The sequence below is a fragment of the Amphibalanus amphitrite genome, unplaced genomic scaffold (assembly GCF_019059575.1).
Source record: "Amphibalanus amphitrite isolate SeventyFive unplaced genomic scaffold, NRLGWU_Aamphi_draft 001816F_arrow, whole genome shotgun sequence".
Classification (NCBI taxonomy): domain Eukaryota; kingdom Metazoa; phylum Arthropoda; class Thecostraca; order Balanomorpha; family Balanidae; genus Amphibalanus; species Amphibalanus amphitrite.
This window is the reverse complement of record NW_024883309.1, coordinates 67601-92181: the sequence shown is the minus strand read 5'-3', so window position 1 is coordinate 92181 and position 24581 is coordinate 67601. Positions and strand designations below refer to the sequence as shown.

General features: G+C 47.3%; 1 protein-coding gene across 1 annotated transcript in view; it reads left to right on the top strand.

Moving 5' to 3' along the window:
* Nucleotides 1-24581, top strand: part of LOC122375314 (tyrosine-protein phosphatase non-receptor type 13-like) — a 72230-nt gene that overhangs the window by 14026 nt on the left and 33623 nt on the right. Inside the window, exons 2-8 of the mRNA XM_043354625.1 lie at nucleotides 13479-13853; nucleotides 15314-15447; nucleotides 16553-16749; nucleotides 17249-17464; nucleotides 19749-19901; nucleotides 21268-21422; nucleotides 21766-21977. Coding sequence (XP_043210560.1) covers nucleotides 13507-13853; nucleotides 15314-15447; nucleotides 16553-16749; nucleotides 17249-17464; nucleotides 19749-19901; nucleotides 21268-21422; nucleotides 21766-21977 — 1414 coding nt within the window. The 5' untranslated portion in view covers nucleotides 13479-13506. The remainder of the gene's footprint in view (nucleotides 1-13478; nucleotides 13854-15313; nucleotides 15448-16552; nucleotides 16750-17248; nucleotides 17465-19748; nucleotides 19902-21267; nucleotides 21423-21765; nucleotides 21978-24581) is intronic.

Below are 24581 nucleotides of genomic sequence, written 5' to 3'. Positions count from 1 at the left end.
TCCGTGGGAACTGAAGTTGTGTCAGTTATAATAATCTGTGATATCCGCTTTCTTTTGATCATCTTTTCAACCCGTGTAGCATTTTCATTTGACATTGAGCAACCTGAAACTGTTCATTGTTTGGTATCCTGTGACAGTGAAATATGACCTTTACTCTGCAATTTGTCTTACCCACCATCCCCAGGTATTGTGTTGGCGTTTGTTTCGCTAGAGAAGTACCTGCTGGCTGTTATCGTCGTTTCGCTCGTGCCCGTTGCACGGTGTGTGGGTCGCATGTCACGGGGACGGATCACTCTGTTGTGAAAGGTACGCCCACCTGCACAGTGCACGGCACAGTGCAGGACCTCGCGTGTTTCATTGAAAGGGCGTGGGCGATGTTAGGCTACAACGCAGTGACATCTAGGGCAAATTACTGAGCGTGATTTGAATGTTGGCGCTTGAGCGTTGGATCAGATATTTGACTTTTTTCTTGTGTGTGTGTTTTAACGTGCATAAATTATTACCGCTGGGCGCCGATAGGCAACATCCACAGCTTTGTCCAGAAACGGTTTGGTATCCATCAAAATGAAGTTGGTTACTTACTTGTTTGAGGTGGGTTACGCCCTACGCCTATGATCGATTCTCGGTAATGTGACAAATTTCCTCCAAACAGAGACCGGTAGGTTTAGCATTTAATTGTGTCCGTCTCTGGACAGAGAATGGGTGAGGGACAGAGTATAGGCGTGGCCAAGGTGTGGCCGTCCCGAGCCGTGTGTGGGCGACGGTATAGGTCAGTCCGCTGTCCCTACACCAGCGGGCCCGGGCGGACTGGAATGTTCCGCTGGAACCGTGCCAGGCGAACCCTGTAAACATCTCCGCGGTACCCTTCAGCTCTGGCGAAAAGCGAGCATAGCGTAAGGGCAGTCACATGCTCACTTGCTTCTTTTCTCAATGCCGTCAATAATGAAGAGCTTCACAAGTCTGAAACCCCTCATTCTGCATCAACTTCTGATGAGTGTGGAACCGAAAAACAACTCCCACAAGCGGTCAAACTGACAGAAAGACAGAAAGACAGAAAGACAGACAGACAGACGGACAGATGCTACGCCTTCCTTAGACAGCCTAACCTCAACACTGACTGGCAGTGAACACTGAAACTGAGAAATTTTCGCCGGTGTCAAACTTCAAGGGCGTCCGGACGGTAGCTGGAACTTCTTGCGAATGCTTCTCTCTTTGCACAGTAGCAGATGGATGTCTCGCATCACTCGGGGTTGCGTAACAGTTGTGAAAAGTGAACTGCCGACATCTGCTACCTTCCATCCCTTCCCATCTGGTCTGATATCGTCTCGTCCTGTCCCTTCTCCTCTTGTCTCGTCTCTCGCTCCGTCTCGCCTTTAGTCTCTTTTCGTCTACTTTCGTCTCGTTGATATCGTTTTTACGCGGTTTTCTGTTCTCCTGTTTGTTTTGTCTCTCCTCTTCCTTGTCCTTTTGTCTCTCTCGCCGATATCCCTCAGAAAATATTTTCTCTTCGATATGTTAATTTTGCCATTTTATCGTTTTGTCATTCCATCTCGTCTTGCATATCACAATGTTGCATTTTTTTGCCAATATCCTGACGCTTTTTGGGCAGCCGATTGCGAACAAATAGAGAACCGTCTAATGGGTGTAAGCTCCCACCGCCTCAGGCCGTGACCTGTCAACACCGGAGGGGTAATTAGAAGCGACCGTGAGGGATGAGATTTAGTGGGAACTGCGCTGTTGGCGAACTGACAAGCATTGACAGTTGTCTGGTCTCAAGTGATTCCGATGACGAGAAAATACGGGGAAGCGGGGTGGTATCTAGCGTAATTTCTGTGTAATGCTGGGTATCCACATATAACATCATATCAGCAGGTTGATTGCTCAAGTGGTGTCAAATCACACACCGTTGGTGTTAGTACGCCGTGTGACATCATTTCACTGGTGATGATGGTGCCGGACGCCCCCCCCCCCCCTAGTGGTGCCGCTATCGGATATGTCACAATCGACGTGCGGATTGGTGCCGCGGTCCTGCGCGCTACAGGATATCGCAGCGTGCGGATCCGGTTTGAACCGGCTTCAGTCGGTATCAGCGGCACTCACCTGGATCACTGAATGAATCAGGACACTTATATTTACCATAGCAACTCGGTACAGCTGGACAAACTTGGCGATAGAGATAAAGGTTTTGCGTCAATACGCCTGGATTGGATAAGGAAGCATTGAATGGGATTAGGCGAAATTCGATAATAACCAATCTGATTTACTTTATTCACTGTGCGATTACGGTGGCTAATTTTGTGAAATGATGAGCTTGTGAATTGTATTTTCCTGCTAGATAATATGCTAGAGCAAGCATACCTACTCCTAATATAGCACTGCATAGTGCATACTGCATAGTGCACAGCCAGATATATTTTCTGTCAATCTCTGTTACCTTTGGCTTTACGCTGTTTTTGTGCGTTCTGCCTGCAGGTTTTTTTTTGTTCCTGTTTACTTTTTACACCTCAACACTTATATTTCTGTTCTGAGCATTGTCATATGACATCACTACCGGACACGAATGTTGTCAGGCTTGAGCAAAGCTTCTTTTTGATGATTTGCTATTTCCATCACCATTTATTTACTCCTTAACCCGCGCCCGGCTGGGGGTCCTGGATTTCCACGCCCTGCTGGGGGGGGGGGGTGTTTGAACACCCCCCCCTTGTAACTCGGCTCCTGGGCCACGTAGCGATACGCGGAAGGCGGCGTTCGAAAGAGCGCCAAAAATAATGACGGAATCACTTCGGTCAATTTTTTGATCAGGTCAAAGGTCAGGTCACCAGAGGTCATTGAAGGCAAAATTTCGCCGATTTCCAGGTCGAATATCGAAAATTTCCAAGAAGCCAACGCATAACTCGGGAACCAATAGAGCTACAGCGCCGCGGAAAAGCGCATTCGATAGCCCTATTAACGCCCTTTCTGAGTAATTCTCTCAGATTTGACCTAACGTCAACGGTTTTGCCTGCAGGGGGCAAAAACTGCAAAAATAGCCGATTTTTTCGGAAACAGTTTTGAGGCAATAACTTTTGACCCAAGCCTTGTACGAGCTTACTTTTACCGGCATCGTGTTCCTCTGGTCAAGACGCATCGAATGAACTATAACTTGACCTTGAAAGGTCAACTTGAAAATTTGACCTCAGGTCAAGGTCATGACCTGACCGGAAAGGGTCATGTTGCATATCAGTCGATCCGTATCGTCGAGCTGAACACATCTAAGGCGTTTTCATCGCTCTAGCACGCCTCTATCAAAAGTTATTTGCGAAAAACTGTTAGATACAATTCGTGACCTAAGATGACCTCAGGGCATAAACAAGGGTCACGGACACCATTTTCATGTTCAGTGTGTCTAAACCACTTGTAATTCAGTGTTTGGGAGTGTTTATAATGTGTTTCGTCCAAAAGAGGCGCATTTCAATTTTCTCCCATTGACTTATAATGGGGAGGTCGCAAAATTGACCTGACCTTAGGACCTTATCAAAACCTGACCTGACCTGACCTTATCAAAATTCCGAGATATACATTTTATAGATACTGTTACCCTTATCAATCGCTGAAAGTTTCAAAGCAATCGGTCACTCGGTGTAGCTATGACAGACATTGAAACTTTTTATGAGGTGAGGTCACTTCAAGTGACCTGGTGACCTGACCTTGAATGACCTTGGTCTGAAATTTTCACAACATGTGTAGAATTGATGTATGATAAGGTGTACCAAAAACGGCGGCGCTCCGCGCCGCCGTTTTTGAGATATTCGCGAAAAACCACAAGGGGGGGTGTTCAAACACCCCCCCCAGCAGGGCGCGGGTTAACCTGTCTTACCTCTTGTTCCCACAACCACCTTATACCCAACCCTCGGCTCGAGTTCTTACGAAGCCAGGCTAACCTCCTCTCTGTGATAAACGGGATAGTTTGAGGGCCGGCCAGCCCCAGCCCGGGCCGGGCGCGGCGGCTGCTGGTTGGCAGGTAGCCCAGTCTCGTGCCCATGCTGGCGAGCCCGCGACCGCCCACCGCCCTCGCGTCGCCAGCTGTCCGCCGCCCACGGGGAGAGGGGTGGGGGGGGGGGGCTACCGCCTGCCCCCATGACCTTGGGGGAGGCACAGAAATGACAGGTGTGTTGTTAGGGGCTGGCCGTGTGCCGATCTATACATGAGGAACGGAGGCCCTTCGAGATTAGGCTCATGGATGCCAGAGCAATGTGCATATTCCATGTTCTATTCACATTACTATCGTGCTGCACTTTTTTATTACTTCGTGCTTAGCCTCACTGATTTGTTGTCAGTTTTTTTCATATAAAATGCACTTACTAAGATATGTCAGCATTGGATGAAAGTGCGTGCACACTTGGCTTCTTCCGCTGTGTATAAACTCCAAGCACTGGGAATATTATCCAGATCTGCATCTTACGTCAAGGCCATGTCGTGCGACTTCATATAAGCAGCCTACTCATAATCATGCTACCGTAATCCTCCATGCACCATCCCAGCGCGCTTCCTCTCACCACAACATGCAGATTGCAGACACCTCTCGCCAGGGGTGGAGCTTCCTATTCACTTGGTGGGGCGCCTGCCCCACCAACTTGCCATTTTGCCCCACCAATAAGCGTTTTGCCCCACCAACTTAAGCCGATTTGCAGGACTTAACTGCTTAGCAAACCTATGTTTTTCGCATTGAGGAGCTTTGAAATGTCTGTGTAATGCAAAATATTATCTCTGTAATGAAAAGAATTGATTCATTGTTGAATTTTATCTAACTTAACAATCGGACATTGTAGGTTTGACAACTTTTTGCCCCACCAACTTTCCTGGAAAAGCTCCCCCCTTGCCTCTCGCTGTGAAAACCGCGAGCGCTGCCAAGGCTGGGTACGTTCCCTGTTACCTTCCGCTGTTTTCAGAGGTCGAGAAGCGACCAACTCACGGTCTTTATCGTGCTGGCGCCTGTGAACTTCGCGCTCATATAAACCATCATATTATGTGACCTCGCTACACTGCATCGACGTTGGGGCATTGCATTCATAATCTTCTCCCCACTCTGTCTCTCTTCCTCTCTCCTTCCCTCTACTCTATCTCTCTCTCGCTCTCGCTCTCTCTCTCTCTCTCTCTCTCTCTCTCTCTCTCTCTCTCTCTCTCTCTCTCTCTCTCTCTCTCTCTCTCTCTCTCTCTCTCTCTCTCTCTCTTTCTCTCGCTCTCTTTTGCTCCATCCTTCTCTATTCTTCTCTTACCGTCTCTCTGTCCCTCTGTCTTTCTCTCGTTTCGCCTTGTCTTGTCTCATTTTTACTCATTCTACCTTGGGTTTTTTCATCTTTTCTCCCTCTACCTCTCTTTTTAGATCCATTGCCATATCTCCACCCAGCTCCTTTCGTCTTTTTCCTCATACTTTGCGCATCTCATTTCTCCTATACCTGATCTCTATCCTGCCTCATCAGTCATCACTCCTGACACCTTCAATTTGCTTTCTTCTGTCCTCTTCCGACACTTACTCGCTGCCAGCCCCCCCTCCCTAGTGACCTTTCTGTCTTCCCACCCACTCTGACACTGGTGATTAGGACAGGGTCACGCCACCGTCACCTCCCTACTGTCATCTGTCATGGTGACAGCGGACGGTCGAACGCTGACAGGGGGTCTGGGGATGTGTGCCAAAAGCATGCGGATGCTTTTAAAAATGTTTAATGGTGTGAAAGTTTAAGTTAAGCGTAATTTATTTATTCTGATTAGGTATGTCAAATAACAAACTGACGCAGTTGGGGGAAGGAAGACTTTTAGGTTACATTTGTGGGCAGCATTTTAACTTTAGGCGGTCGCTGCATCTATAGCAATGTAATAGAAGATGCAAATTAATTTCAACTTAGAAGTAAAATGTGAAGGCAGCATGGCTGCTGCCACTCAACAGGCTCCCGTTACAGATTATTGCAGTGCCTGCAATCTCGCTGCACTCAGCCTCCGCTAGTGAAAGGGTTGACTGTGCTGAGTTCACGCATCACTGGTTCGGTGATTGCTCTCCATAGCAGCTGCTGAAAGATAGACGGGGGAGGGGTCTTGTGAAATTGTCGAGCAAGTTGTTATGTTGCTGATTATCATAATAAAACCTGTGGCAAAACCCTTGTAAAACTTTCCTCATTCGAATCTATAATCGCTGTTTTATTTGCATTTCGGAGTGAGTTGCATTCCATATTTGTTTATGCTCGGTTTTTCTCCTACTGTTAGCGCCAGACCCCTTGAGACCCTAATTTTTCGCGATTACTTTTAAATGCGTGAAGGAATTTCAACCAAGCTCAGGACATGGCCGTTTCAAGACAGGCCGAAACTTTTACAATTTAGATATTTTATCGCCATTTCAATATTTCAGGCACTTGTCATTGACTCGTAATGCTAAATTTCGAGCAAGATTTTCATCCGGTGTGTAGAGGCTATCACCAGTCAGTCTGTGATACGTTATGACGTCACAGCTAAGCCCCGCCTCTGTGGTCTTGGCCTGCGGCGGTTTCGGGCCGGCGCGCGGTCACTCTCGCTGTGGCGGGGAGCGGGGACGGGCGACGGTCGAGCGGTGCCGAAAGCCGGCGGAGTTGTGCGTAGCGTCTTGGCTGACAGTGCCCAGAGAGCGACATGATGACTAAGGAGTCATAAATGCTCAATGCGCATTGCTTCTACAATGCTGATATGTTCGCTGATATATTTTTTTTTTATAAGCTGCAAATGACGGGCAGATGGCATATAACTGACATAAGGTTAGGAAATATTCACCTGTATTTAAAGCCTATGGCGTTGCAGATAATGCGATAATGGGATGTCGGATGTCACCAAGTAGCTGCCGATTTGTACATCGCTATGCAACCATCGAACAACGCAATAATAAGTTAATTGCCTGAGCTTCACATCATACGGCTCGCTCGTATTTCAAACAGATACCCTACATCGAAAATCGTATTTGTTAGGAATCGTTAACGTTTGTTCGAAGCACGACTGAGTAGTAGGTTGAGGAGTGATGGTCCTCTTGGTCCTATATACAAGAGTCAACAAGAGCCTAACATTTACTTGACCGTCTGCTGCAATTGACTCATAGCACGTGAAGCGTCAGCGAAATTCATAGTCCTTCACAGATGGCAGAAGTGTCGTTTGTACAGAGGTCGCTGATGGGCACGGGTCAATGCCGCAGTCGTGGGCGGAGCCTAATGTCATATGACGTAGAAAGCCTCTATCCAGGATGGAAAAACAGTTAACATTACGAGTCAATGACAAGTGCCTGAAATATTGAAATGGCGATAAAATATCTAAATTGTAAAAGTTTCGGCCTGCCTTGAAACGGCCATGTCCTGAGCTTGGTTGAAATTCCTCCACGCATTTAAAAATAATCGCGAAAAATTAGGGTCTCAAGGGGTCTGGCGTTAACAGTAGCTGGGTTCGTAATATCTCGTAATAGGTGTATGTTCTGTCACCCATGACCTCCCGATCGTTTCACTCGCCAGCTGACCCGTTTATCAGCTGATTTCTCTGCTCAGCTGATTCCGCTGCTCAGCTGATGCTAGTCATCGGACTCTCTCGGCGCTGACCGGTCGAAGGTCACAGAGGAGCATGGGTCGCGGGGGACGGCCAACCCAAACAGACAAATGCCTGACGAGTATGGGCAGTGAATCAGAGCATAGGAGACTTTGTGACTCTTGAACTGGGGATGAGCGTGCGGAAGGACAGGTATATGATACGAGCAAACGGATACACGGACGGACGTATGGGCTGAGAGACTGGTTCATGGAGAGGCGAGTAGACGAACGGACGAAGGGAAGGACGGGTAGACGGACGAGACAGATCGAGATAGACGGATGGATGGACACGAGACTGATAATAAGAGACGTGACGGACGGAGGCGGAGAGTGGATGGAAATTCATCGTTCTCGTTTGAAATCCCACGAAAAGGGCTAGGTACATATAAAAGAGATGCCTAGATATGTATTAATGCTTCATATGCTTGTCGGTGACCCATCGCATTTTTTTATCAACCTCAATCACCAGCTGTCCAGGATTGCCTCAGTAATTTAGTCTGCATCTCCCTCCTTACTTCTAAATTCCATCGCTAGATGGCAGTAGTAGTCGGCGCCTGAAGGTATACTGTGCCGCATGACTCGCGCACAGTACGAGACCGCCATCTTTCAAGGTTGCCTTTTTGGAAACTGTGGAAACTGAACTATGGAAACTGAACGATGCTGAATTATTTGTATTGATAATTGATGGCTATTGATGATAGCTCATTGCACACACGTTTGTAATATTTGCAGACTGGTGTTGATATATAGTTCCTGTGAAGACGCCTCTGAACCGGTGCAGGTGTATTGTTCACAGCGAGCGAGCGTGGCGCGGACCCAGTAGAGACTGACCGGCCCCGCACGGTCCGGCCGGGAGCCGCCGCCGGACCGTGCCCCGAGGGCACACACGGTCGTAGAGATGCAAACCCCAGGTACAGACTGGGGATGCACACCACCACAGTTCCGACGTCAAATAAACAAACAATTAACCGACGACATTGCACCATAGAAGCCCTAGCATATCAGCATATGCAGATGGAGGTCGTGAAAAGCATTTCATCAAAACATCATATTTAAATGTCTCTACCCTCTCTGACCGCCTGACTCACATTCGTGTTCTAGCACTCCATGAATCATAATCACCGCACCGACATTTGTATCTGTCGTCTGCTGCCGCTGCCAGAGGTCATTTATCGTGCAGTGATTCAGAGGCGTGACCTTTGACACCTAGTGAGGCGGGGGGGGGGGAGGGTGGTCACATGTGGCCTGCACGTTGCACGTGGGAGCATCGTTAGGGTGACATAGATTTGATTTGAAGGAGAGCAATTTAAACGTTGATTTGCTGTGCCAGTAGGGGCTAGAGTAGTTTAAGAAGATCGTTAGGCTAACGATTTATTTAACGACATAGCTGTCGGCTGCTTGCTACATAAGAATAATGACCATACTCCAAAACGCATGTCATCGACCAACGATCCACGAATAAACATTGGACAAATAATCTCATTCATTTGAAGTTAAAACGAGTCGAGCTTACAATTGGTTCGCCAGAAAATAGAAGAAATGCATATGAATTACGTTACGTCTTAAAAAATGAAACTCCAGAAGTATGAAGTTGGTTCAGTTGACGGCCAGCGGTCACTGAATTCTCCCGTGATTGACACAAAGCTCGGAAGCACAGGCAAACCTCACTCACGCATAACCTTGCAACTTCGTACTGCACGTCATTACGCAACATATGCAGCCTCCGACGGTTCTCTCATCTCTGCTCCGCGTTCAATGTTTAGTTCAACGAGCCTTTTGGCCACCAGCCAACACCGCAATAGCTCTAGATCGAAACCGCAGAGGTCTGTAGTGTCTGAGAGATTGAGGTAGGCATTCGGGAAATGTTTGGTTGGTATCGGTGTGGAGTATATCATTACCAGTGAGTCATGTAGCCTATAGGTGAACATGGAATTTAAAAGTGACCGTATTTTGGATGCAGTAAATGTTTGTTGTAATTGATCTATTATCAATTTTCTAATGGGCTGGATCTGAATGTTTGTCTTTAGATATACTGCATGCAACTTGTTTTCCTGGATGTGTTTCTGTTTGCAATAAAGAGCCTTACTTTCGACATCAGTTTATTATCAATCAAATAACGATAGAGAGAAGACAAAACCATAGCCATCCCCTTCATTGTTCTCTCAGCACTAAGACTGAGATTCAGTCCTAAGACCACCTCTATCCACCCCCTTTCCAGCTCCTCCCCTCGCCCTCCCCCGACCCCCTCTAACCTTGCCAGTTTCGCCTTGGCCTCACTTTTGAACCGTGTCCAACCGAACATGGGCAGCTTTGTCTCCCTGTAGAACAATGGCCATGCAATGGTCTGCGCTGACTTCAGATGGTGTAGGGTACACTGGGTACACTGTTATAGGGTGTAAACACTGCCACCAGGTTCAGTGTTTGGGTGTGTGTTGGATCGCGGCTATCGCTAGGGTACGAACATAGCCGGTTAGCTAGAGAGAAGGTGGTATGCGCTAGAACACAAGACTAAACACTGACAATTGTGGGGTGGGACAATGGAATGGTGGTGGCCGGGTGTTGGGGGCTGATATCTCGCGTACTGAGGCGAGGTAAAACGTTATGCGTCAGCTCAACACACCAGAGTGATTGTTCGTAAATTGTCAACACGGTGCCACGCCAAATGATGAGCTGTGCCTTTGTTTTCATCATAGCCATAGTCCCGAGCTGCAGAAGTGTTGTGAGGTTAGGAGAAGGGAAGTGACAATGTTGCATTGCTGTGAAATAGCCCATTGCTCGAATGTATTAGTGATAGCGCTTTTTTCTCCCCTGTTTATAGTGAGGTGGATCTAACGTCTGTTCCAATACCCTCTAGAGACCCGAGAGCAAGTTTACAGATAAAAAAAGACGAAATTTGGGATATAGTCTGCTTAAGTGGTGTGATTGATAAATTTCCAGTCGTTTTGGCCATATGCCCCAATGCGCATGCGCAGTGACCTGTATACTATAGTATACATTCGGTTTCAGAACTTATTTTTTTGCACTTGGTTGTTAATATTAAAAGTGATAAATATGCTTTTTAAGGGTCGCATGGACAATGTCTAGCAATGTGATGAATGGGCTGATGTGTTCTAATTCTAATCTAAACCTTTTGGGGTGATATCTGCATGGAAAAAAACATACTTGTTGTTGTAAACATACTCAGGAGCATTGGGGGTGACATCTTGATCACCTAATTCGAGGTCACTCTCACTGTCGGACCCAGGAGCAGGATCGACTCGAGGGATATACTCGTCTCCTGAATCAGAGACATCTAGGTCGGATCCGGAACAGGGGGCGTAGCCAAGGGGGGTGGGCATAGGGGCCATGCCCCCCCCCCTGGAGCCCAAAAGGGCCCCCATCGTGGTGTCATAGTACGGTAAGGGGCACAATAAAAGTAGCGTAAGGGCCCCTCGGGGCACTCCATTGGGTTCGCGGGGGCCTTTCGGGCCTGCGACCTTGCCTCTAGGGCCCTCTGGGCTCTCTTCATTGGTTATAAAAGGGCCCTTCGGGCCTGAGGCTTTGCCACTGGGCCCCTCGGGGCCTCTGCATTGGGTTCGCAGGGGCCCTTCGTAATTTTAAGGTAGTTAAGCAAATAACTACGTCATGATATTAAGAAAATGTTGGCCTCTTCGCTCACATGGGCCCCTTTCGGTCTGATTGCCCCCCCTGAGGAAAATTCTGGCTACGCGCCTGGCCCTGTCAGGCGTTCAGGGGCCCCTTAGGGTCCTTAACATGCTCAGAAAGTTTTCCTGTAGATCAGAGAACCCGTCACGCGCGCTCAGGCGCCTCTTCATGCACTTAGAGGGCCCTGTCGTGTACTCAGAGAGCCTTTCTGTGGCTTAGAGGGCCCCGTGAAGCGATCAGGGGCCCCTCCATGCGCTCAGGGGGCCTTGTGTATTCAGAGGGTTTTTCTGTTTCTTAGAGTGCCCTCGTCAAGTTATCAGAGCTTACGAGGCTCTCATGGGCTGTAGGGGCCTTTGGCGGTCTGAAGGACCCTCATACGACCTACGGGGCCCTCAAGACCGCCTTCAGAACTAGCTGAGCGACTCTATGAAGCTATTCGTGGGCCTATCTAGCAGGGACCCATGGACTGCTTGCCCCTCAGTTCTAACATTTTTTTCATTTTTCAATTAAAAAAAAATATTTGGGCCCCTGTAAGTTTAGCCCCCTCCTGGAGGAAATCCTGGCTACGCCCCTGAATTCCGGAATCAGGTGCTTCGAGTATGGCCTTGATACTGGCAGACGACAGGCCACCTATAAAACAGCACAGTTTATCAAACTTCGCTCTATAATCCGACCTAACTTTTCAGTGATGGCATGCAGACTGTGACGCCACGATCCCTTTTGGTTGACCATTTATTCTCCATTCAAAAACAGTATTTTACCATCAAATACCAGTAAAACGCCGTTAGGGCGATGAACGAGAGAGCGCAAAGGTGAGTCGTTTACGTGCCTGAGTGTGAAATGGTACCCCGACTGACTTGTGTGCAACACCATACTAACCGGTCCCTAACGTTGTGCCATATTTTAGCGCAATAATTATTGAGATGTGTCCGTGGGAACCACAAGTATGTTTACGCTTCACGTCCTGAATGTATACTTGAGTGCACATGTCCTGTTGTAATGTAAGCCTAAGTGTATACTATAGTACACAAATCAAGAAACGAGCGAATCCTGATGGATACCATAGTATACACATTCAATAAGTAGGATTTAATTTTGCGGTTTAGGCATGACAATTATCTTAATATGTGTCTTACAGTCACGATACAATAAAGTTTTTTTTCAAGAGAGTGGAATATAAGATATAGGGCACTTGCATCATCGGGTGGCATGAAATGAAGTCTGAAGTCCGGATGTATACTATAGTATACAATCAAGTACGATAACACATTTCGTCAAAATTACGAACGCTAAAGCAAAAATAACTATACACATATTTGCACAGCACCTTCCTCATAACTAACAACATGTCAAAAATGATGATAACATGGCATGATAATAAGAAAAAAAGAAAACATGTCGGAGCCTCACCTGAGCGCGTCCGTCGCCCCGACATAGCAAAGTCGAAAAGGCCCCTGGCGGCAAATTTTGCAACCAAAGGTTTGTTTTTGGCACCAGATGGCAGGCATTGGATCAGTCTGAGGTATGACCATAGCTATTGCGATCTCTGAGTACATCGGAGCGATATAGACGGCGCTGAAGCCATGTATACTATAGTGCACCCGGGGTCTCTAGAGGATACACTAAATGGGTATAAGTATTGCACATGCAATATGCATTTATACTGCTAACGATGTAAGGATGCGCCAGACCTGTAAAACGCGAAACTTTTTGGGCTCGCTGATAAAGAATGACGAGAGCGTTGAATCATAATAAGTCATTCTTCTGATTTTCAATGGAGCCACCCCTCGGAATGGGGACACTGTATTTACAGACCAGCCGTTACGATACATTGTCAGGTAGTCACGTTTGAACTAAGACGGTATGAACACGACTGAGGCATTCGTGATGTAGCAAAATGTGATGTCGTCACGATGTAACTGATATATAGCAAGAAGACAATTGATGTATGTAGGTCAGGGAATCAGAATACCCTTGGATTCAGTAAGAGTTGATTTCAAAACAAATGTATCGGGTCTCTTCCATATCAACCGTGTTCTTGTGCTGTCAGTCATAAGTCAGTATGGAAATACGTTCATGATTGAACATGTACTCGCATCATCCCTCAAATGGATGAATTTAGTTTGTTCCTTTTTTTCTATCAGACAAGGGCTACGCGTCATTTATCCCTTTGTGCTGTTCGCGGCGAACGTTTTTCCGAGTTCTAGCCCTCGCCGCGCTGGCAGCGCTTGTCACCAATATGACGTCCCCTCTCTACCGTTTCAGGTGTTTCGTCCACTCCACACCGTCCACAATGGTGGACTACGCTCGGAGGAAGCCCAACATCCTCCTCAGCACCTATGGTGAGGGGGTGTGCGGCCGCCGGGGCTGCCTGCCCGCCCAGAGAGAACGACTGGCGCTGCATCAGCTGACTGCGGATAGAGGGAAGGAGCGACTCCGCTACCTCGTCACTCTACCCGGCCCGGAGACGGAGCCGGAGCCGGGGCACAAGCTGGCCCCGGAGCCGGAATCGGGGCCCGGACCCGGGCTGGGGTCCGAGCTCGGACTGGAATCGGAGTCCAAGTCTGGATCGGAATCGGGAGAGGAGTCCGGTGATGATTCCGGTCAGGAGCTGGAGTTCCGTGAGGACGCAATCGAGAGGTAAGTCGGATTGTCAGTTGCTGCTTATACGAGTATGCCCCTTTTTCAGAAAAAAACAACATTTATACATTACATACACATGATGAGCGGTCAGTGATGTTACGAAGATTTTTGAGTGATTTTTTTTTCTGATTATCTTTGGAATGCAATGCTGGACGGTTGATTCATCACCAAATATCTACACGACTACGTATCTGTAATTCAAAGCTTCAGATCTTTGAAGAGGTCGCTTGATTTTTTTTTAATCTATGTCAATCTCAAACGTTATGATAATGACCGTGTAACGATTTAAATGTGTGTTCACTTCGTCGTTAAACAACTGCGAGCCTGCGAGTATGTATGTATGTATGTATTTACGATCATGGGCGATCCACACATGGCGTGGCGATTACTGCCCAGAGGTCGTATATATATATATATATATATATATATATATATATATATATATATATATATATATATATATATATATATATATATATATATATATATATATATATATATATATATATATATATATATATATATATATATATATATATATATATATATATATATATATATATAGGTGCTTTGGGTTCATGGTAGACTATCGGGTAGATTTTTGGATGTTCGAAGAAATTAGGGACGATTCACTAGGCTGTGCTTCGTTGGAAGCATCAAATCTCATCAAAGACGTCATCGACTGAAGTCATACTTCACGGAAGCGCTTTCAACGTGTCCTTCTTGAAAATGTTGAGCTATCAGAGGAAAATCTGACCTGCTTCACTCTTCCTATCTGCCAATGTCCACATGTCACGATGAATTGTCGGTTCACATCTCGAAACCGACACCGCTATCAGTCCCCTCAATTCACGTGCTGCTCTGTCATCTGAGTCACCGTGTAAACACACCTTTAGATGAAGTGCCGCCCAATTGAACTCATGCTCATACGAGAACTCCGAATCGCCGAGACAGAAAACGGATCTGATATCGACCAAGGTGGTCTGAAGGATCGGACAAGGACAGAGATCGGATCAGCATCAGCTTCTGTATGTGGTACCCGGCCTTGACCAGATGCTAAGCATGTTGACGGCCTGGTTGATCAGCTGAATGTGTTTGCTGAGATGACTTTCAGATCAAAGGGCCGATATATGCGGGCTGCAAGGATGCAATACCTCTTTTCTTATTCAAATCTCCTCTCTCTCTCTCTCTCTCTCTCTCTCTCTCTCTCTCTCTCTCTCTCTCTCTCTCTCTCTCTCTCTCTCTCTCTCTCTCTCTCTCTCTCTCTCTCTCTCTCTCTCTCTCTCTCTCTCTTCTCCTGTCTCCGTGCATCTATCCTTGCTTGCTTATCCATACTCCCGTGCTCCTACCTATCTTCGGCCGCCTTTATCTCTCCCCATACCCCGAAAAGCTGGTGCCGACCGTTTCGTGAACGGCATTGTGTGCGCTTGTAGTGACGACTTGTGTTCCGCTTACAGATATTTTGCCGGCACCCCAGGATTAGGCAGTGTCCGCGGAAGCTGGCTGGAACCTCTCCAAGACTGCAGCTCAGAAAAAGGATCGCGCAAGGATGCATACTTGCACCACCACAGGAAAAAGGAAACCAAGCCAGGTTCGCAATAGTTATCATCATATACGCATACATGATGCTGGATGCATGCTGGAAGCATACGTTTATTTACATAGTTGCATTATTGCTGCGAAAATAATGATAATCGTCGCACTGCGTTGTAACATATGGTTCTCGATTTTTTTCTGGTATCTGCGATGTGATATACCTAATTGTTGGTATTGTATTCTAGCATTAATGTTAAGCGACGCAAAACGGCGTTTTCAATCTGCATTTTGGACGGTGAAACAACTATTTACCCCTCCGTTGTAACTACTTGGTTTATCATTTTGTCGCGAAAGATACAATCATTTCTCACTTGAAAAATATTGCAGTAGCGGTGCGTTACGATTTAACATAGGCTTTCATTGAAATCGGGAAATTTCCTTTACGAAGGAACCTAGACAATGTTTTGTCATGTGTACTTCGCTGTGTCACTGTCAGACATGTGCATGGATCCGAGAAAATGGATCTGGGATCTGATCCCACGGATCCTGATCTCGGATCCGACGCGCGGGATCATAAATCCAGCTCTGTAATTTATCGAGAGATCCGTAGGGATCACAGATCTGAGTCTCATTTTTTTTCTTGAGATCCAGTGAGATCATAGATCCTCACTTATTTTTTGTCAACACATATATCCCAAAAAAGCACTTGTTTCAACTCACAAACGTTCTGTTTTAGTGATTTATGTGATCGCACGTCCTAATCCATAGTTTTGTGTCACTTACTGGCATAGAAACCCTTTAAAACATGGCTTCAAATGTGGTGCATGGTGGGATCCACTCAGATCATAGATCCATGTTCTTAATTTATCGTCAGATCATATGAGATCATAGATCTAAGATGTATTTTTCACGCCCGATCCGGTGGGATCATAGATCCCAACTTGTATTTTGCTTCGAGATCCACTGAGATCATAGATCCATCACTCGGATCAATGCACATGTCTGGTCACTGTACCATATAGTGAACTTGGGGGAGGGAGAGGGGTTGATATCATTAGTTTCTGCTGGTTTGGCAACAGTACAGTGTATAATTTCATGTATTGCAGGAATGACCTTTGACCCATTATTGACCTTTCCCCTCTGCCCCCCCCCCCCTGCAGAGGTCACGTGGCAGGTGACGGTGTGCCGCGGCTCGCGGGGGCTCGGTCTTAGCGTTGAGTCTGCCCCGGGCGTCCCGGGCCTGGTCAGAGTGAAGAAGGTGTTCCCCTACCAGCCGGCGGCGCTGACTGGTAGGATCAGACCGGGAGACGTGCTGCTGAGCGTCAACGAGATGCCCGTCAGGGGGCTCTCTGTTCAGGTGAGTGATGTGGATGATATGATAGATAATATGATATGTTGTGATATGGATGATAAATAGCTAGTCAGTTCTTCAGGTAAAGACTTTGGTGGTAACTGGTAATGTTTAGTCATCGCTACGAAAAATGAATAAAGTGTTAAAATTTATAAAACGTCTTTTTTAGCCAACTCACGTCGATGGCAGTTGAGATGAATGATGGATAGCTGACTATTGTTCAATGTGAACAATAGTTACCGTTAATCAATTCATCATTCATCAACATTCACAAGCAAGTGAGCTCGGTTCGGATTTACAAGAGCATCTGAGCTACTGGTCCTTTGTACCCGGCCTTGCCTTTCGCAGGGATGCTAGACTACCTATAACTTCGTGATTCTTCTAACGGTGTGTGTTTCCTGATATGTAATAATAAATAATGCTCGTGTGTTACCCATAACTCGTGACATCAGATGGTGGTGGCGTTTCTCCTTCTTCTTACCTTCTCCACCCTCTTCTGTTACAGGAAGTACTGCACGTCCTCCGTCTAGCCGGCTCCGAGGTCCTGCTTTCACTGAGTCGCCCCGCTGATGACTCCTGCGGACCGCCGACTGACTCTGACTCTGACTCCACTGGATCGGTGTCAGAGTCGCGAGTCACCCCGGAGCCCGGTGGGGACTCGGAGTCAGGTTCGGCGAGTCGCGAAGGACTCCGTCTGCCGCTCGACACCGATAATTACGGGGTGAGTCACGGAGTTATAGAATAACGGAGTCAGTATGTTGGAAGAGTCATATGAATTGAGGTGAGGCAGAGCTAATTAATTTCGGAGTTGCAAAGTCGGTTAGTTATGGAGTTATTAGTTACGTAGTAATCGCGCGATGGAGATACGTGGCTACATAGTTACGATGTCACGATTCACAACGGCACAGAGTTACCGGTAGCGAAAGAACGAGGTCAAAGGTGAAAAATGCACAGCCATCATAATTCAGAAATACGATACGCTATCCGTCGCCGACATTTGCATAGACACACGGGTTATATTATTGAGGTGGCTCTGAAATCGGGATTTGTTTGTTTGTTTTGTTTGGTTAGGCCCTTTCGGTCTGACTAGACCATTGCAGAGCCGGAAGGATGATAGGAATTAGGGGGAGACATTGGTCTGGGCAGGCACCCTAGTGAGTCGCCGGGGCTGAGCCCGTCCAGAGGACAGGCCACCCAGCCCCAAGGCACTCACTGCACCCGGCTACGGGGTGCGCTCCCTCAGGAGCAGCGGTGCCGCTCCAAGGGAGCAGCCCGCATGAGATAAAGTTGCCTGTCCAGCCCGGAGGGTGGTTGCGGCGTGGAGGAGAAGGATTTCAGTATCCTGAGGATAGAAGCACGGAAAGGTGAAATCGGGACCAGAGGTGCTATAGTCAAAGCGACCTGAACGGTCTTTGGTATCGGGATTCGGGTCCTGACGTGTCAATCTATTAGCTAGAGCTGTTATTGCTACGAGAGACGGGGACAGATAACGGCTATCATTGTCAGTCGAGTGGGTTGTTGAGATCACTGATGAAGACACGACTTTCCCCCTTTGATCGAGAAGAGTTCTTCAATCGTATCAGACTTTTAATGAAGTTACGGCTAGGCGGCACTGAAAAAGATAGCCCAAGAAATAGATCATGGTCGACTGATTCAAGATTGTAGAATCTCTGGTCATCAGGTTGTAGCCAGCTCATAACAAACAACCAGCAGGTATTCGCCTGGTTTAGGACCTGTTGCTACCAACACAGACTCCTGGAATCCATTCGTTCTGCGCTGGGTGGGGTATTATGACATCACAGCTCGCACCTGGTTCGTGCTCAGACTGCCAGTCACGCCCCCCGGGCTGTTCACCCCCCCCCCCCACCTGGGCTACTCCCCCCCCCCCTCGGCCCTCCGGTCGTCGCCCGGTCGCCGGGTTCAGGCGGGTTGGCAGTTGGCACGGACTGCGCTGACTCATCTGGCATCCCCGGCGGTCACAGGCGATGCCAGACCTCCCGCTCTGCCATCTAGTGATGCGGAGAGGAACCTGTGGTTTGGCTCGCAGCCACGCTGTTTTGTGGAAGCCTGAGCGATTCCAGGCACCGTTTGCTAATAGTTCTAGACAGAAAAGAAGCGAGGGTGATCTTCCAAGTGACACCGATGACAGAAAGCAGAATAAATGGCCTGTCTTCTGGCTCATCGCTATGATTTTTCTCCTAATGCAAGTCAGCGATGGCCCAAGAGCCCGTATAATTCGTTGACCCGAGCGGTGTGAGACGCCAAGCTAGCGTGACGGACAAGCTGGCATTAGGCCTGTCGAGTTAGCTGCCACTTTGTGATGAAACTTGGCACATCTCGCTCTGGTTTTCGTGGCAAAGCGATGGACGCTGTCGTCTCTAAACCAGGTAGTTTGTCTTTGGTTTCGACAGTTTGCGCAGCTGGGAGCTACGCAACATTGCGTCAGGGTGCGTTTGAGTTGCGTTGCGGTGGTTTCGTAACATCGATATCGCGTTTCAATCGGTACTTCTTGCAGTGGACGTCTGCCTCTGCGGATTAGACCATAGCAGAACTGGGACCCACGCTCCGCAGTTAGTAACTGTCGGCTCACCTTGTTGGCTGGGCGGGATGGCCTCATCACCGACCACGCTTGTTGACCTCTGATGACCCTCTGCTGACCCTTGATGACCTCAAGTACCTCTAACCTCAACTGATTTTGCGGGACTTTGTTAATTTTCGCCTTCCCCATTTGCAAACTTGTCAGATCTGATTAAGGCTATGATTTACGCTAAATGCCGGTCTCCTCCCATATACCTACCAATTTCTATTTCCTACGTAGTGACCTCCGCCGATCTCCAAATCTTTTCCGACTCTTGCTGACCTATTGATGACCTCCGCTGACCCTCGCTGACCTCTTGTTGACCTCTGTCACCCCTTGCTCACCTCAAGGTGACGTTTTTCCTTTGATGACCTTGCTGTAACCCTTGCTCACCTTTCGTTGACCTCTGTGACCCCTCTGTCCGCAGACCTTCGCCGTCGAACTCCAGAAGGTGAACAACACTCTGGGTCTGAGCCTGCGCCGCACAGATGACACTGTACTGGGTCATACGATCAGGGCCAAGGTCCGGGAGCCAGCCATCAGCGACCCCAGAGTCAGGGTCGGAGACAAACTCATCAAGGTGAGACAGGGAGAGACTAAGGGAGACAAACTTGTCAAGGTGAGACAGGGAGAGACAAACTATTTAAAGTGAGACAATGAGAGAGATATTGAGACAAATTCAGTGCAAAGTGAGGAAAAATGTGACGATGTGATCGAGGTGAAAGAAATGGTGAGACAAGCGAGAATTTGCTAGGGCGTAGAGTGAAACCGGCGAAAGTCAGATAGGAGACAGGGACTTCGAACCGAGCTGCTTTGATTTACAGCAGAGATACATGAAATAGATAAGCAATGTATTTGTTCGGAGTTGATGGTAGTATATAATACTGAACGAGGCCGGTGTAAATAAATTTTCAAGACCGAGGTCCTTACTGGATTTTTGAACGAGGCCGAAGGCCGAGTTCAAAAATCAGTAAGGACTGAGGTCTTGAAAATTTATCACCGGCCGAGTTTGGTATGTATTTTACTGTATGCCAACGATAAATTTATTTTCTGGACTGAAGCTCTTAGCCGACTAAAGGAACGAGACCATCCCAAAATGTTGGCTTTAGTGCATTCTGGTAATGCATTTTTGACCGTGGTCAATTTGCTTACACCAGTTATTACCACACCCCTCTGGCTAATGTATTTGAATAGGCCAGGCATACAGTAATTGGGTATAAGGACACTGGACACCAGAGGCGGATAGCTCAGAGTTTTTTTTTGGGGGGGGGGCAAACCATAACAATTTATCGATTCTTTCCATGCATCGTCCATAGGCGTAATGTTAAAATCATGCCGTTTGGGGGGGGCAAATGCCCATTTTGCCCCCCTCCCTGGATCAGCCACTGCTGGACGCTAGATAACACAAGAGCACCTCGGGAAAGTAGGTGCCTAGGGCGGACTGAGGGAAAGCGGCGACATTTATGGATTAGCGCAGCTGCCACCTGGTGCCGTCGCGCTTGTTGCTCTGTGCTTTTGCTCGCTTTTGCGACTGTGTGGGGCGGAAACTGACAATATTCATAAATCATGGCTCTGTCATGAGTTATTCGCAATCTTCCTAGTTAGTAGTTATGTCACTAACGTCGTGTTTCCTGCCTCCGACACTTTGTTTTCTACCTCTTACTTGCACCTATCGCCTTCAACCACTAGGTTTTTTCCATCATATCTAATACTTGGTTCTCGTCTCGTCATATTTCTTTCACTCTAACCCCGGTTCCGGTATCAGGCAGTTTCTTCTCTCCTCCCTCTCTCTCTCTCTCTCTCTCTCTCTCTCTCTCTCTCTCTCTCTCTCTCTCTCTCTCTCTCTCTCTCTCTCTCTCTCTCTCCCTCTCCCCCTCTCTCTTTCTCCCTCCCCCTCTCTCTCTCTTCCCTACCCTTCTTCTAACGACAATACCTCCTTCCCCCAGGTGAATGGTATCGACACAACGGCGATGTCCCACGCCGAGGTGGTTTCCCTCCTCCGACGCTGCTCGGAGAGAGTCACCCTGACCCTCTACAGGGACGGCATGGCCACCCCGGGCAGCCCTGGCTCGCCCGTCTCCAGCCGATCGACGAGGCTCAGGTATGTGTCAGCATGGTGGGTGGGATAGGGGTGTGGGCATCGGGGTGGCATGTGGGTGAGTAAAGGGGGCATTGGTTTCTAAATGAGCTTCGGTTTGGAAGCCAGCTTTAATTTGGGCTGAACTAAGTTTGTTTTAAATGGGATGCTTGTTTAATTTGAACAATATTTTAATGAAACCGAATAATCTTGTTGATATTCGAACAGGAAAAATGCATTGCATTTACCCCCACCCCAAGCCTCCATTCTTCTCTTCCAGTCCCGTTGCGTAAGTGAGAACTAAAAATGATCATCTCCCTCCTAATTTGTCTATGTCTATAACTATTATGTCTTCCCTCCCCCACAGACCTGAAGCGGTCGAGATGCTCACCGGACTGGCGTTCCGTCGCGAGCACAGCCTGCCTCCATCCGGTGAACTCAGTCCCGGCTGCTCTGGCACCGCCCCAGAGCTGGGCAGACGCCGCTCGCGGGCTGAGCAGGTGCGGAGACTGAGCTGCGGCAGCAGAGGGTCGCCCAGACTCAGGAGGAAGAGGATGACGCCCAGTCCAGATGTCACAGGTGGGTGGATTGGAAAAAGGAAATGATTAGAATGCTTGAATTGGATTGGATTGGCAGAGCTGAAACATACGCTAAGCAGAGCTGGGATTGTTGAAATGTTGGATTGCTCAAGAATCAGGTTCTGTTTCCAACTTTGAACGGCCTAGAGTACTGTCTGGATCGAGTTCCAGGGCATGCGATACCGATAGAAGTTGGGTAAAAAACGCTACAAATGCGGTCAACTAAGATGCCTGGAAACCACTCGGGTTTGAGAGAGCATAGTACTAGTGCAGGTCTAACTTGCGATATAAGGAGTTTTCCAATATAGATTCCACACATTTTCTACCAAATTGCTATCACAAGTCGTTTGCCAGCCTGTTATCACCTGCTCTGTGGCCGAGTGCCATCCTCGGGCCAACGAACTGACAGATCGAAGATCCGCTCATTCGGGGGACAAAAATAACAGCTCGCGTGGGCGACAGCTTTAGCTGCACTGCCTGACGACAACTCGTGTGTGGCGACCTGCGACCCACTTGACGATGGGACTATTGTGGGGGGGGGGGGGCATTGGTTTGTCGACGTCAGAACGTTTCAAGAGAGCACGGCAGCCGAATCTGACACCCCTTTCCTACACGCCGGGGTATGTCTTAAGCACAGCACGAGCCGGGCAGTAAAACTATGACCAAGAAACTGTCGGTGTCAAAATGCCATGCTATTTGATAGGCCGGGCAGGAAACAAAAGTTTACTGCCCGAGTTTACTGCCCAGGGCAATGACCTCTAAACTACAGTTTATCGCATTAGCCCAGAGGTATAATTGACAGGGAATGTATATTTGACATCATTATTGCATGATATTTGCCGCGTACTATTAGAAAACTATTTTTTTTGTGTAAAAATATCTGCTCTGCTTATCAAGGGTTTTGAAATATTTTGTATTGGTTACAAAGCCGAAATGATGGTAAGATGTGCGCCTAGGTAATCGAAATCCGTTATCGCTTGTTGTCTTATCTTCGTTTGATATGTCCACTGATACCTTGGGCCTAAGTTATTGCGTTATTATTTGACAGTTGTAGTCCTCTCCTCGAAACAAACATGTAAAATATGGAAAATATAATGTATTTCACGAAAGTTTAGCCATAGGGCATCAACAAAGTACGATTACATAAATAAAGAAAAGATTCTTGCAAGAACACTGGAAAAATTCACGTTAATCACTAGGAATATTATGCCTTCTTCTTGTTCTTATGTCGTGGCAAATTATTCATGTATTATGTTCCTTGGATATCCAGTTGTTGTGCCATTCTGAGTTGATATTTTCAGACACGATTCTTTTTGAAGTAAGGTGTTTTGATGCATTTTCTTCTATCGATTTCCTTTAAAGCTTTATCCACAGCAGTAGCGCAATCACTGTTAGGAAATTATGGACAAAACAATTGTATAAAAGTGTCACCAAAACCTGTCGAAACTACTCAGCAGGTATGCGGCATGTAGGAAAAATCTTACTGACCTCAGCCGTACCCAGGGCTGTCTCATCCCTATCTCCGTAACGTGTCGTGTGCGACCAATGACGTCACGGCATTGCGGCGTTCTGATTGGGCGGCAGCTCCGAATCGCCCGACTGGTGGTCCCCGCTCGACAAGCGCACGTGCACCGACTATAGGCATTTGTAGTGCCATTGACGGCAGAAAAAGTGAGCTAATGCAGAGCTCTGAATATACTTGAATAATGTCTAAGCCGGTAGTAATACGTAAAAACGTCAGATAGGTTTCTTGTTCGTCTTGATTTGAGCTTTTATATGATACGATTTTTACCTTGGTGTCGAGTCTGGCAGCTATGTGGGAGAGCCCTAAAGTTGGGTCATTTTCCATAGGATTGCATTACAGCCGTCCGACGCTTCGTACCTGTGACGTCACGGAAATCGCTGCTTTGGCCTAATGAGCTTACCTTCTATATAGGGCCTTGAGCCGTACCAAGAGCCGTACGAAATTATTTGGAAACTCGGTTTGCAAAATTTGACTCCGGCCCTCGTGCTTCGCACTCGGGCCTACGTCAATTTTGCAAACCTCGTTTCCAAATAATTTCGTCGGCCCGGTCAGTAATATATATTCTAAGCTAATTCCCATATTGTATTCTATCTAGTCCCTATCCAGTCTGCGTAGATTTCATTGCATACCATATAGTTTTGTGTAGTCTTGCCTTGTCCTCACTGACGATAGGCGTTATCACAAGTGTATTCGCGGCCATTGGGGCGACGTAAGAAAAGAAGAAACCAACTGGCCCCAAGAACTTTAAATTATCAGTTAGCATGCACCTTTTCCTTGATGTGTAGAGAATTTACCATTATTTGTTACAGAAAATTGCATTTAAAATCTTCCATTTATGCTTTTTTCATCGTTTGCACAATATGTTCTTTTACTAAGCTAGAAACACTAATTAGAAATAGTTCCCGCATCATCAAGAACAATAGGGAAGGCTTGAAGTGAATAAAATAATTTAAACGGTTTTGTAATCTATGTGAAGGCACTTCTAAAATTGCCTGTAGAAATATTGAAGGCAAAAGTTCAACTTTTTCACAAGACGGATGTCTATAAACCTATTTAACTTGTGACAACTCAGCCGGTATT